Below are 15,000 nucleotides of genomic sequence, written 5' to 3'. Positions count from 1 at the left end.
ATATATATATATATATATACTGTATGTATAAATATATGTATATATGCATATATATGTATATATACATACATATGTATATATATATATATATATATATATATATATGTATATATACATATATATATATGTATATATATATATATATATGTATATATACATATATAATATATATATATATATATATATATATATATATATATACTGTATGTATAAATATATGTATATATATATATATATATACTGTATGTATAAACATATGTATATATATATATATACATATATATGTGTATATATACATGTACATATATATTACATATACATATATATAATATATATATATATTATATATATATATAATGTATATATATACACATGCACACACACACATATATATATATACATACATACATACATGTGCATATATATATATCATATATATATATAATATATATATATATATACATAATTTTTTTTTTTTTGCCATTATGACATTTGGAAATAAACTCTCCTACCAGGATTCGAGCCCTCGCCTGAGCGGATTGCTTTTTATAAAACGAAGGCCGAAGGCGTGCCATCGTGCCACCACGACCCTACAAGTCGTTCCGTTTTGTAGGGTCGTGGTGGCACGATAGTACGGCCTTCGTCATTTAAAAAGCAAGCGACTCAGGCGACTGTTCGAATCCCAATAGGAAAGTTTATTTTCATATATGTGTATATATATATATATATATATATATATATATATATATATATATATATATATATATAAGGTGTGTGTGTTAGTGTGTGTGTTTTGTAGGTGGGTACATGTTCTTGAATGCAGATTAAATCAAGATTGATGGCGACTTCAACGTTACAGATCTCTTTGATGTTTTCCTTTGTTATATTTTGTTTAGCTTTTTTTTTTGTAGAAAGTCCGCTGACTGTTTCACCGCATGATAACATCTTGCTGTGTAAGAGCCTGGCACGCATACTCCGATCTTCATGGAGCTTATTTAGGGGCTGAGTTGGAATGGAATTGAGGTGAGAGTGGGAGGGGAAATGAAGATTTGGTGGAAGTGATTAAATAACGGAAATGTTTTGGGTGAGAGGTACACTGAAATGAGAATATTTAGTTTGAAGGAAAGTAGGAAAGGATGTGGATTTTAGTGGTAGAATAATTAATCATATGTAGCTGTTTGTACCTGTTGACGTAGTTTTATTTGTGGTGTGTGTGTGCGCGCGTGCGCGCGTGTAGCATGAGGAAGAGAGTCTGTTTCACAATAGAATTATGGAAAATTAACTAATAATATTATGGTGTTAACTGTAAACTAGGATAGTAGAAGACTCCAATTTATAGAATAAATTTTAATCTATTCAGAATTTGCTCCCAAACTTAAATATTCAAGCTGATGATCTTCAAGCAGCCCGTCATTGGTTACAGTATTGCTGTTTGGGCTAGAAGAGTGTCCCTATCTGTGTTTACCCCTATTGCCTATTTAAACTCTTTTACTATCCTTTATCCTATCCTTTATCTGAAGAAGTTTCATAAGGATCGAAATACGCGTATCAGGCTTTAGCATTGCAAAATGTGATCGTGCAGTGAATCAGTTGAAAGACTTGGTAAAGGAGCCAAACAACAATAGTAAAAAAAAAAACATCGAACAAGATTATATAACATTGGATTCTGTATCAATTCAAGTTCAACATATATGTATGTACGTATGTATACATACAGACTAGGGCAATATTTTTATACTAACATCGATTTGATGATGACGTCAAGATCACAAGACTCTTTCTCGGTCTTAAGCTTAAAAGACGAGGAGACGGACAGGCATACAGAAAGCATTCCAAAGAATGAAAAATAAAGAACAATAAGTAAAAAAGGAGGAAGAAAACAGTAAAATAGAACGAAGCCAGAATGGAAAAGGGAAATTAGTAACAGTAATCAGTAACCAGCACCCGCGGCCCCATATACGCCGGCAACGGTCCCCAGCCTCCACCCGGAAACCTCCCTGGAAAGAAACGTTGAACTGTTGTCTGTGACCAGTCGTCGGTTGTCGGTTTTCTTTATATGAAAAGGCGAAAGATTTGTCTCAGTCCGGGGATCGAATGCCAGCCAGTCGTGGCCCCACCTCCAAATAAATGTGATAATTTCCTCTGACGCCTAATATGCAGGTCTTGGGTCTCACTGATACATATTATGTGCATATGCATATATGTATATACATATATATGTGTGTGTGTTTGTTTATGGATATATATATATATATATATATATATATATATATATATATATATATATACATATACCCATACACACACGCACACACACACACACACACACACACACACACACACACACACACACACAAACACACACACACACACACAAATATACACTTACACGCGAGCCTGTGCTTAAGCAGACATACTATATTTATTATTTCTAAACCGAGTTTTTATCAAATTATTTCGAATATTTTAGACATTTCATTAATGTGCGTCACTATTCCTCATCCTCATCCCAAAGAATGGAACAAAAACTGTCAATTTCAACTTGAATTGTTCCTCCTTTCTTCTGCCCACTTTCGTATCACCTCGAAGTATTTGCCTTTACAGTGCGAAGTTGTACTCAAGGATAGAAGCGCTGGTCATTGGAGGCGAAGTACGTTGGTTAGTCTCAGTATCCGTCGTTTTAACGCTGATGTGACACATGCTTATGTAAAGAAACCATAATTGGCATACGTATGCATACATTTACTGAAAAAAAAACATACGTATGCATGTATATACATGCCAATTATGAGAGATGTGGCTCTCCCGCCACACATTGGCGACTGAATGAGTACGTACTCGTATGAGTAGAATCGACTTGGGCTACAATCTTTTATTCTTCGAGTCTTCAAATACCAAATTACCTTCGCTTCATAACATGGGAATCTGAATGACGAACTAAGAAGAAATTAATCCTATACGTAGGCGAAGTCGTCTCTCAGGTTTTCAAATTCGCAAGATTTGACGAAAATATTTGACTTGGGCAAAAAAGTGTGGATAAAGTGTGTGTACCTGTGCTATGCTTTGTTTATTCATTGTTTATCGCGGCTAGACAGGCACGTGTTAATAAGGGTTGGTTCTTCCCATATTATAATTTTCTGATAATGACTCTTTAGGTGGTGGTAAAGGAAGGGGGGGGGCACAGAATCAAAGGAAATGCATTGTCATTGAGGGGGATACGCCCCCTCTCCCCCGTCCCTCTCCCTCTCCCCCCTCTCCCCCTCCCCTCTTTTTGATCTATTTTCTATGTTGATAACTGTGTTGGGTGTCGCAGACGTAAGACATAAGTCAGGAGGGTAAGTCAAGATAGAAACGCTGGTTAACGTCATGTCGCTGCGTAGGGGTGGGAGAGAGGTCAGGGGGGTCTGTGGTACCCTCTCTTTCTCTCGGATGAAAGAAATCGCCCGACGGCAGCCAAAACAATTGCAAACAAGTTGTTAGTAGCCGTTGTGGTGGCTGAGCGAGACGAGTTTGAGCAGTTTCCCTGTGAAGCGGGTTTCTCGCTGCTGATTAGAATCTTCCTGGAAAAAAGAGGACTTCCAGGGTAAGGTCTGGAAATACTGTGGCAGACTTTGTTGCATCTTCGAAAGATTCTTTTAGACTAACTTTTGTCCTCTTTGTAATAGACCTTGTTACCTAGCAACACATCATTTGCTTTGCAATTTTTTTTATTTTTTTTTTTGCCGGAAATATCATGCCTTACCAATGAACAACGACGTGACGTCAGTTTGATGACGTCAGATCGATGACGTCAGAGTAATCAAAAGCCCTCTGTACGGGAACTTGAAGGAGGCAGTTCTCGGTCATCCTTGCCTGTTGTCCTTGTCAGGACAGCGGGATTCGAACCTAATATCACCAAAACATCGATAGAATCGTTATGTCGGTGTCGATCGTCGGACGACCAGTAGCTTGTTGTTATTGTCACTTGCAGTTTAATTTGATAAATCATTACTGTGTTTTTTGACGTTTTAGTCATTGTTATTTGAGTCATATGTATTAACTGTTTTTAAGTTTAGTAGAATTAGTCAGGCAAATGTTATGTTATTGTACGTTTTAGTAATTGTCATTGGCGTTCATTTATTTGTTTACTTCTAAGTTCGACAGAACAAACAAGGAAAAGGCTGATAAGGTTAGCTTCGGTGAATCTCCTCTAAAAAAAAAAAAAAAAAAAAAAAAAAAAAGAGAGAAAAAAAAAATAATGAATATGTATATATATATTTATAAATATATATATATATATATATATATATATATATATATATATATCCTCAAAACGGTAACCCCATTATGTCCCTGGTCTGGCCCCTCCCTCTCCACCCTCTGAACAAAATCGCCTGGCGACAGTCAAATTAGAACCTTAGTAAGTGGTCAAGTTGATGTAAATATATCTTTCAAAAAAAAAAAAAAAAAAAAAAATATGTATACATATATAAATATATAAATATATATATATATATATATATATATATATATCCTCAAAACGGTAACCCCATTATGTCCCTGGTCTGGCCCCTCCCTCTCCACCCTCTGAACAAAATCGCCTGGCGACAGTCAAATTAGAACCTTAGTAAGTGGTAAAGTTGATGTAAATATATCTTTCCTCGTTGATATATATGTATTTTGTGTACAGTGGTTTTCTTAAAATAAGTTATTTTGATGAAAAAAAGATATTAATAGTGTTGGGTATATATATAAAATATATATATATATATATATATATATATATATATATATATATATATATACATATACATATATATATTCATATACATATATATATACATATATATGAATATATATACATATTATATATATATATATATATATATATATATATATATATTTATATATATATATATGCTAATAAGAACACGGGTACGTGTGTTCACTTATGCAAAGTAGAACACTTGGAAAAAGAAACTAACGAAGCAGAGCGCTTTCGTATAATTAGTTTCTTTTTCCAAGTGGTCTACTTTGCATATATATATATATATATATATATATACACATATACACCTATCACTCTCTCATATATATATATATATATATATGCATATATATACATATACATAACTATATATATATATATGTATGTATGTATGTATGTATGTATGTATGTTGTTACACCGCACCGAGAGTCGCTTCGTTGCGACCGAAACAGTCACCTTTGCCCTATGTATTGGGATTGCAACTGGGGTTCGAACCCGGGCCGAAATAGTTACACGACGTGAATTAAACCCAGACTGTTACTGTGAATAAATAAAAAAAGCAAATAACTAATAACTATATTAATCGAATAAAGAAAAAAGGAAACAAAATAAAGCTAAAATAGGTACACACAGTGATTCCTACAACTTGTTCACAACATTTCGATGCATGGGGTTGTACAGTACACAGCGTTGTAAGACAAAACTATATAGAAGCCACAAGGTCATTCATTTTCGCGCCAAGATGCTCAAGAACTGCAGCAAGTGGTCAACCACGAGACATAACACGGCAAGCAAGCGTTTTCTTTAAGCGATCAAAGAAGCTCATAGCGACAAAATAAAATATATATGCACGTGTGTATATATATATATATATATATATATATATATATATATATATATATATATATATATGTGTGCTAATAAGAACACGGGTACGTGTGTTCACTTATGCAAAGTAGACCACTTTGGAAAAAAGAAACTAACGAAGCAGAGCGCTTTCGTATATGACATCTTCAGTGCACTGAAGATGTAATATACGAAAGCGCTCTGCTTCGTTAGTTTCTTTTTTCAAGTGGTCTACTTTGCATACATATATATATATATACATATATATATATATATATATGTATATATATATATATATGTATATAATAAATTTATATCAAAAACTTTTTTTGGGGGGAGAGAGGGGACTTTATATGCCCTCTGTTGCGTCCTCTATCACTGATTGGCTGACCAGAGCATTTAAGAATAGAAATACGATGACGTCATTCGATCATGCTTTGCTCAGCCAATCAGGCGCGGGGTAGGTGGGAAGGGGGAGGGGCATCTTTACCATGGAAAAAAAAAAAAAAAAAAAAAAAACGAGGCGAGGGATGCCCCAAGACTACTTACTTCACTAAAACGGTCATTCAACACAGAAACCACTTACTTCAGTGGCCCATGTTAGTGGTCATCACTAAGTCCACACATACAACGCAATGAGGGGCTTAAAGTGGCGCCATAGTAGGCATTTTTTGTTAGCATGTTACTTGTTTCTTGGCTACTTCGTTTGAGTAGAAATAACTTCGTTTGTGATTTTTTTTCATTTTTCAAATGATAATCTGAATGAAGAACCAAGAGAAGTCAGACATGTTATACATGTTGGTGAAATGTCCCTATAATAGTCTAGAACAGGGGTTCTCATTAGGGGTGAAATTCACCCCCAGGGGAGAATTTTGGGATTTCTGGGGGTGATTTGTGACCCCAGTCAGCTTACGGGGTGAGGAAAGCAATTATAGGTTTTGGCCTATCTGGCCTGTCACCTGGGCTGGATTTATACTAATTTGGGAAAAATATATACTAATTTGGACAAAATAAAAAGTTTTTTTTTTAGTAATATTTGCATATTATTTAGAATGCACCTTTTGAAACAGACAATCTTGGAAAGGAGGGGGGGAATGACATTCTGGCAAATGGTGAAAGGGGTGAATGGGCCAAGTAAGGCTGAGAACCCCTGCTCTAGAACATTAACACCGAAGTCGTTCCTACTCGAGCGAAATAGCAAAAACAAGTAGCATAGCAAGCCTAGTGTGCCGCCATTTTAACTATCCGCAGGCATTGCGGTACCCATCGGGGAATGAATATGCTACACCTGCCGTCAGGCGATTTAAATCAGCTGATTGGGGTAGGGGGAGGTAGGAGATCCCCATTCCCAGTGAAGGGTTAAACTTAATCTTGGTTTAATCCCACACCGAGGAGGAAAGGGGTCAAGTTAACCACTTCATTCTGTTGCCGGAGGATGTCTTACATCCTACGGGACTAAAGGTTAAATTAACCTAGATTTAACCGCTTTCATGTCTTCCAAATATGGTCATTATCCTACAGTTAGATCTTGAATATTGTTCATAGAAATCTAATGTGGAAGGACCCTCGGCCTGATTGAATAAATTCGCCTGGCGACAGCTGGAATAGAATATAATTGATCTCTTATGCCATCTGTAGGACACATACTTGACCACTTGGGGGGGGGGTATGGAGGGCTCTCCCTCAGCCGAATAAAATCACCTGACGACATCAAGAATAGAATATGGGGACAAAACCCCCCCACCCACCCCCACCCAAGACTCCTACGTTACAGACGCAAATCTGAGATCCTCCAAGCGGAGGAGGGGAGGGAGAGGGGGCAGGAGGCCGAGGCGTTGAGGTTAGACACAGGTAGAGCCTCCAGACTTGCCTTCGCTTTGGAGGGCGACCTTGAGCCTTGAGTCGAGGGCGGCTGCGGCTTCGAGTGTAACCGGATCTTGCTGATCACTGCAAAAGGAGGAGAGGAGAGTGACGTCATTACAAGGAGGAAGTTGTGCTTGTGATCGGGGTGGGGTTCGGGGTGTGCTTGAGGTTGTCCTCCGGGTGGGGTGTGTTGAGGTTGTACTAGGGATCAGGTTTTTGAGGTTGAACTCGGGATAGGGTTGTTGAGGTTGTACTTAAGATCGAGTTGTTGAGGTTGTCCTCGGGATGGGGTTGTTGAGGTTGTACTTAAGATCGAGTTGTTGAGGTTGAACTCGGGATGGGGTTGTTGAGGTTGTACTTGGGATTGGGTTGTTAAGGTTGTATTCGAGGTGTGTTTGATGAGGTTGCACTCGAGATGGGTTTGTTGAGGTTGTACTTATGATCGGGTTGTTGATGTTGTCCTCGGGATCGGGTTGTTTAGGTTGTCCTCGATGTGGGGTTGCTGAGGTGGTACTCAGGATGGGATTGTTGAGGTTGTATATGGGGTGGGGTTGTTGAGGTACTTAAGGTGGGTTTATTGAGGTCCTCGGGACAGAGTTGTTGAGGTTGTCCTCGAAGTGGGGTTATTGAGGTTGTCCTCGAAGTGGGGTTATTGAGGTTGTCCTCGGGATAGAGTTGTTGAGGTACTCGAGGTGGGGTTGCTGAGGTGGTACTCAGGATGGGATTGTTGAGGTTGTATCTGGGGTGGGGTTGTTGAGGTACTTAAGGTGGGGTTATTGAGGTCCTCGGGACAGAGTTGTTGAGGTTGTCCTCGAAGTGGGGTTATTGAGGTTGTCCTCGGGATAGAGTTGTTGAGGTACTCGAGGTGGGGTTGCTGAGGTTATACTCAGGATGGGGTTGTTGAGGTTGTATCTGGGGTGGGGTTGTTGAGGTACTTAAGGTGGGGTTATTGAGGTTGTCCACGGGACAGAGTTGTTGAGGTTGTACTCGAGGTGGGGTTGTTGAGGTTGCACTCGGGATAGAGTTGTTGAGGTTATACTCGAGGTGGGGCTATTAAGGTTGTCCTCGGGTTAAGGTTTAGGTCGTCCTTGACGAAGCGAGGTGCTACTCAGGAAGGTGAGGTTACACTAAAAAAAAAGTTGCACTCCAACTAACTTGGAGGTCGGGAAAAAGGGGTTTGAGGAGGACCAATGAGCTGTACTTTGTCTTATCTTTCATCCAAAACCTCAAGGAGAAGGTATGCCCATTGATATGGAAAGAAAGAATTGTGTTGATTGATGGAGGACCATGATTAGTGATTATGCATACATTAAGAAATAATTGTGCAGTTTAACCTTGTCAGTTCGGTGGGTGTCTAGGGAGTCGAACCTGGGATCTCTCTTTCTCTCTCTCTCTCTCTCTCTCTCTTTTTTTTTTTTTACCTGCCAGTTCGTTCCGCTCGACCGGTCTGTCGATGTATTCGTGGTCGATCCAGGTCAGCCCCATGTCGACCTGTTCTGCGAGGCGATGCCAGTGGTCCCTGTTCTCGGCGCATCCGTCGTACAGTGGCTTCACCCATGGGAAGGATTCGGAGAGAGCCTTGGGGGGAGAGGGAGAGAAGGGCGGGGATAAGGGGGCATAAATATATAAACTCATGTTTCCCTTGACGCCTGAATATGAGGTGAGAATGCTTTGAAATCATCAAACTCACTCTTGTAAAACATGCAGTCGATATGTCTAAGGACCTTTGTGACATCCCCAACGGATCCGAGCCACGCAGGTTGGAGATTAAGTCAAATAAGACTGCTTCTCTAAGGATTGAGGTTAAGTATTCACTAAAGAAAGAATGCTGATCAATTTCAACCTCGGTCATCCCTTCTTTCCTTAAACCTCTGCTTTAAGCTTAGTTTAAGCTAGTTTAGTAGCCGTTAGTGCTAAAAACGAATTGCAAACTACCCCTCTACTTGCCCAATGTCAGTGGTTACTCAACTTGCCTCTAAACTATCCTAGTGTGAACAGTTACTTGCCCGGTTAGTTAACTTGCAGCAACTAGCACTAGCGGGTATTAAACTAGCCCCGTGCGTGTGAAGGAGGCTTAACTGTCTCTATGACCCCAAGGACAGAAGCTCTGGTTATGGATGACAATATTCATCTTGTATAGAGACAGATTTATGACGTCACTCGAACCCACTTTCCCTTGTAGAGGGGCAATTCTATGACGTCACTCGAACCCACTTTCCCTTGTAGAGGGGCAATTCTATGACGTCACTCGAACCCACTTTCCCTTGTACAGGGGCAATTCTATGACGTCACTCGAACCCACTTTATCTTGTAGAGGGGCAATTCTATGACGTCACTCGAACCCACTTTCCCTTGTACAGGGGCAATTCTATGACGTCACTCGAACCCACTCTCCCTTGTAGAGGGACAATTCTATGACGTCACCCGAACCCACTCTCTCTTGTAGAGGGGCAATTCTATGACGTCACTCGAACCCACTCTCCCTTGCACAGGGACAATTCTATGACGTCACCCGAACCCTCTTTCCCTTGTAGAGGGGCAATTCTTTGACGTCACTCGGACCCACTCTCCTTTGTAGAGTGGCAACTATGACGTCACTCGGACCCATTCCCCCTTGTAGAGGGGAAAGTCTTTGACGTCAGGTGTATGACGTCATACAAACCCATTCATACTGTATTGTCATGACGTCACTCGAACCCACTCACCTTGTAGAGGGGCAGACAGATGGCGTCAATGAAGCCCACCTGCATCTTGGGCAGCTCGTCCTTCTTCTCGCGGTCCATCATGGCCTGGAGGGTGAGGGTAGATGGTGAGAGTGGAGGTGTGAGAGTAGATGATGAGAGTGGAGGGTGAGAGTAGATGATAAGAGTGGAGGGTGAAAGTTGATGGTGAGAGTGGAGGGTGAGTAAATAATGAGAGTGGAGGGTGAGAATACATGATGAGAGTGGAGGGTGAGAGTAGATGGTGAGAATGGAGGGTGAGAGTAGATGATGAGAGTGGAGGGTGAGAGTAGATGATGAGAGTGGAGGGTGAGAGGTGAGAGTGGAGGGTGAGAGTAGATGGTGAGAGCGGAGGGTGAGAGTAGATGATGAGAGTGGAGGGTGGGAGTAGATGATGAAAGTGGAGGGTGAGAGTAGATGATGAGGGTGGAGAGTGAGAATGGAGTGTGAGAGTAGATGGTGAGATTGGATTGCAGAGGGAAAGGAGGCTGGCAACAGAATGTTAAGGGGCTGGGTTCCAATTTATCATTATTCATTTATTTGTCTATTTTTGCAACGGGCGAATGAGAATGAGGGAAAGACAATGAGAGAATTAAAGAGAGAGAGAGAGAGGGAAAGTGAGAATATCAGAGAGAGAGAGATAAAGAACGAGAGTTAGAGAGAGAACGAGAGTAAGAGAAAGAGAGACAGCGAGAGAATGAAAGAAGGGAAGAGAAAGACACCGATGTAGAGAGAGACACCGAAAGAGAGAGAGAGAGAGAGAGTCATTGGGGTAAAGGTAGAGAGAGACATCGAAAGAGAGAGAGAGAGAGACATGAAGGTAAAGGTAGAGAGAGACATCGAAAGAGAGTTAGAGAAAGAGAGAGAGAAAGAGTGAAAGAAAGGGAGAGAAAGACATCGATGTAGAGACACCGAAGGAGAGAGAGAGAGAGAGAGAGAGAGAGAGAGAGAGAGGTGTGTGTGAGAGAGAGTTGGCGAGCTACTCACGACTGGTTGCTGGTTGAGTTTGAGCCTCTCGAGGTCGCCCTGCTCGAAGAACTCGTCGGCCACCATCTTGGCTGTCTTGTGCTGTACCTCCCAGGGCTTGGCAATGGCCGACACATCGCACGCAGTCATCATCATCCCACAAAGGACTGCCGATCACAGACAGAACGTGCCGTCAGGTGATTTTATTCAGTCTGAAGGACCGGCGGTTAGGGAAGGGGTTGGGTGATGGGAAGGTGTGTGATACGCCAGGAGGCGATGTGTAACTACGGCCGAAGCCGTTATCTTTGGCTTGTTCGCATTGGGGAGCATTGGGGGGGGCAGGTGAAAGACGGTCGAAGTTTCTGAGAATCGGAGAGGAGAGCGGGATTCGAACCTATAACTAAACGAATGCAGGACTAGCACGCTTGGGATAACGCAACGAGCGAAGATGAATAAAATCATCTGGCGACAGCCAGAGGGAAAGCACTTTAATAAAGGTTAGCCTCGCTCCCTTCACGGGGGACGTCTTCCTCCTGATGGAATCGACGATGGGGGGAGGGGGGGTGAAAGGGGGAAGGACCACGAGGGGGGGTGAGGGGAAAAAATCTTCCTTTTTCAGAAGGCGTCTCCCTCCTGAAGGAGGAGGAGGAGGAGGAGGAAGAAGAAGAGAGGATGACAGACCCTACTCACGTTGTTTCTTCTCTTCGCTCTGCCAGTCGAACTCGCCGTTGTCGGAGAGGTGGAGGAAGCTGTTCTTCTTCTTGAAGTACATGGCCATGTCGGTGCTCAGGATAGCGTTCTCGACCACCCGCATCACGCGCCTGTAGTCCTCCGCTGACAGGGCCTGGGGATGGGGGTGGGGGGGGAGGTGAGGGGAGGGGAGAATGAAAGAGTTTTTTAGAAACGTTGAAGAGTAGGACACGGGTCTAGGGCCGAGATTATTCCTGACCGTAGTTGGTAAGTTACTACGGCACTTGTCATGTGATTATTGGGTTCGAGTCCTTGGCTGTACCGCATTTCAATTTGGCCTCCATTGGGTCTCCCGATGTTGATGGCTTAGAGTTAAAGTGCATTGTGGTTATTGAAATGTATCTCTAATCACTGGGACCCATTCAGTGTTGTACACACACACACACACACACACACACACACACACACACACACACACACACACACACACACACACACACACACACACACACACACACACACACACACACACATATATATATATATATGTGTGTGTGTGTGTGTGTGTGTGTGTGTGTGTGTATACACACCCTTTTTTCCGCGCCCTCACCTGAAAGATATTGTTGGAGTCCTGGGAGAGGATCATAACACACTGGTCGAAGTGATGGTGTTCCATGGTGGAGGTCGAGTACAAGATGGCCAGCGGACTGTCCGTCTTGGTCTGGAACGAGTTGTTGGTCCCTCGATGGTCCAGATCGTGGGACAGACAGGCCACGATCAGACCCAGCATCTGCTCCCCCCCAGGGGGAAGAGGAAGAGGAAGAAGACCTTGGGGTATTTGAAGAAAACCTTTGGGATATTTGATGATGACCTTTGGGTATTTGAAGAGGAAGAGGATCTTGGGAGATTTGAAGACCTTGGGGTATTTGAAGAAAACCTTTGGGATATTTGATGATGACCTTTGGGTATTTGAAGAGGAAGAGGATCTTGGGAGATTTGAAGACCTTGGGGTATTTGAAGAAAACCTTTGGGATATTTGATGATGACCTTTGGGTATTTGAAGAGGAAGAGGATCTTGGAAGATTTGAAGACCTTGGGGCATTTGAAGAGGAAGAGGACCTTGGGAGATTTGAAGACCTTGGGGGGTATTTGAAGAAAACCTTTGGGATATTTGATGATGACCTTTGGGTATTTGAAGAGGAAGAGGATCTTGGGAGATTTGAAGACCTTGGGGTATTTGAAGAAGGCCTTTGGGATATTTGATGATCTTTGGGTATTTGAAGAGGAGGAGGATCTTGGAAGATTTGAAGACCTTAGGGGTATTTTAAGATGATCCTGGGGTATTTGAAGAGGAAGAGGATCTTGGGGTCATTTTAAGATGACCTTGGGGGTATTCTAAGATGACCTTGGGGTATTTTAAGACGAAGAGGAAGAAGACCTTGGGGTATTTGAAGAAAATGTTTGGGATATTTAATGATGACCTTTGGGTATTTGAAGAGGAAGAGGACCTTGGGAGATTTGAAGACCTTGGGGGGTATTTTAAGATGACCTTGGGGTATTTTAAGAGGAAGAGGAAGAAGACCTTGGGGGTATTTGAAGAAAATGTTTGGGGTATTTAATGATGACCTTTAGGTATTTGAAGAGGAAGAGGACCTTGGGAGATTTGAAGACCTTGGGGTAACTGAAGATGACCCTGGGGTATTTGAAGAGGAAGAGGACCTTAGGAGATTTGAAGACCTTGGGGGTGTTTTAAGATGACCTTGGGGGGTATTTTAAGACGAAAAGGACCTTGAGAGATTTGAAGATGACCTTCTTCCCTTCTCCCTCTCCCCCTCCCTCCCTCTTCCCCAGCCCTCCCTCGTTCCCTCTCGCCCTCCCCTTCCTCTCCCTCGCTCCCTCTCCTAACCCCCTCCCTCTCCCCCTCCCCTCACCCACTCCCTCTCCCCTTCCCCCTTCCTCCATATTCCCTTTTCCTTCTTCCATTCTCCCTCTTTTCCTCCCCTCCCCTCCCTGCCTTTCTCTCCCCGTCTTCTCCCCTCCCCACCCTTCCTCTCCCCCTTCCCCCTCCGATGGGCGTACTACCTCGAGGTCGTTCACGAAGCGTCCCATCTTGGAATCCTCCTCCTCCTCCTCCTCCTCCTCTTCTCCCTCTCCCCCTCACCCTCTCCCCTCCCTCCCTCTTTCCCCCCTCTCCCCTACCCCTCTCTCCCCTCTCGACCTCCCCTCTCCCGTCCCCCTCTCCTGGCGTATGAATGTATGTATGTACCTCGAGTTTGTTCATGAATCGCTCCATCTTGATTGAATTCTTCCTCCTCCTCCTCTTCTACCTTCCCCTCCTCACCCTCTTCCCCCTCACCCTCTCCCCCCTCTCTCTTCCCTCTCTCCCTCCCCTTTCCTGGCGTATGAATGTATGTATGTACCTCGAGTTTGTTCATGAATCGCTCCATCTTGGACTCCTCCTCCTCCTCCTCTTCTCCCTCTCCCACCCTCACCTTCTCCCCCTCCCCCTCTCTCCCCTCTCTCCCCCTCCCCCTCTCTCCCCTCTCTGCCTCCCCTCTCATGGCGTATGTATTTATGTATTACCTCGAGTTCGTTCATAAACCGCTCCATCTTGCCCGTCTTGAGCATGGCGTACATAGTCTGGGCTACGTTGAGGGCGTGGCGCCAATTGTGGTACTTGACCGGCCGGTAGTTCTTCTTCACGCTCAGGATCCAACGGCACAGCACCTGTGAAGGCCGACATTTGTCATTGTCGTGGTTATTGTTGTTGTTGTCGTTGTTGTTGTTGTTGTTGTTATTATCGTTGTTGTTTTGTTTTAGTTTGTTTTATTTAATTTTCATATTCATTCAGTTATGTGTTTATTTTACTAATGCCTATTTTTAAACTTTTTCTTCGTACCGAAAACACACAAAAAAAAAAAATAAATAATAATAATAATAATAATAATGATAATAATAATAATAATAATAATAATAATAATAATAATAATAATGATAATAATCATGACAGTAATATTGATGAATTAAAAATAAGATCAAACGAACCAATCAGTGAATAAGCAAACAAATGGATAGATGAATATATCAAGGATATTCAATTCCTCAAGGGTCACCCCACCTATTCCTCTCCTCTCCCTTCCCCTTCGAGTAACGATTGGGTTAACGAG

At 42.2% G+C, this 15,000-nt stretch overlaps 1 protein-coding gene across 3 annotated transcripts in view; it reads right to left on the bottom strand.

Annotated features, from left to right (window-relative positions):
* LOC143022595 (cGMP-specific 3',5'-cyclic phosphodiesterase-like) overlaps positions 1-15,000 on the bottom strand; it is a 347,172-nt gene that overhangs the window by 6,049 nt on the left and 326,123 nt on the right. For 2 of the 3 annotated variants that reach the window (XR_012966102.1, XM_076180898.1), the window contains exons 21-27: positions 14,417-14,560; positions 12,444-12,623; positions 11,834-11,987; positions 11,165-11,310; positions 10,163-10,246; positions 8,879-9,035; positions 7,465-7,541 (exon numbers count right to left, since the gene is read on the bottom strand). Coding sequence is in view for 2 of the 3 variants with exons in the window: in XM_076180898.1 (XP_076037013.1) it covers positions 7,465-7,541; positions 8,879-9,035; positions 10,163-10,246; positions 11,165-11,310; positions 11,834-11,987; positions 12,444-12,623; positions 14,417-14,560 (942 nt within the window). In the remaining variant the exon portion in view is untranslated. Of the gene's footprint in view, positions 1-5,935; positions 7,542-8,878; positions 9,036-10,162; positions 10,247-11,164; positions 11,311-11,833; positions 11,988-12,443; positions 12,624-14,416; positions 14,561-15,000 lie in introns of those variants that run through there. The other variant, XM_076180894.1, reaches the window with a different exon arrangement.

The sequence above is a fragment of the Oratosquilla oratoria genome, chromosome 3 (genome assembly GCF_046742065.1).
Source record: "Oratosquilla oratoria isolate Oo_2021 chromosome 3, ASM4674206v1, whole genome shotgun sequence".
NCBI lineage: Eukaryota > Metazoa > Arthropoda > Malacostraca > Stomatopoda > Squillidae > Oratosquilla > Oratosquilla oratoria.
This window is presented reverse-complemented; position numbering and strand designations above follow the sequence as displayed.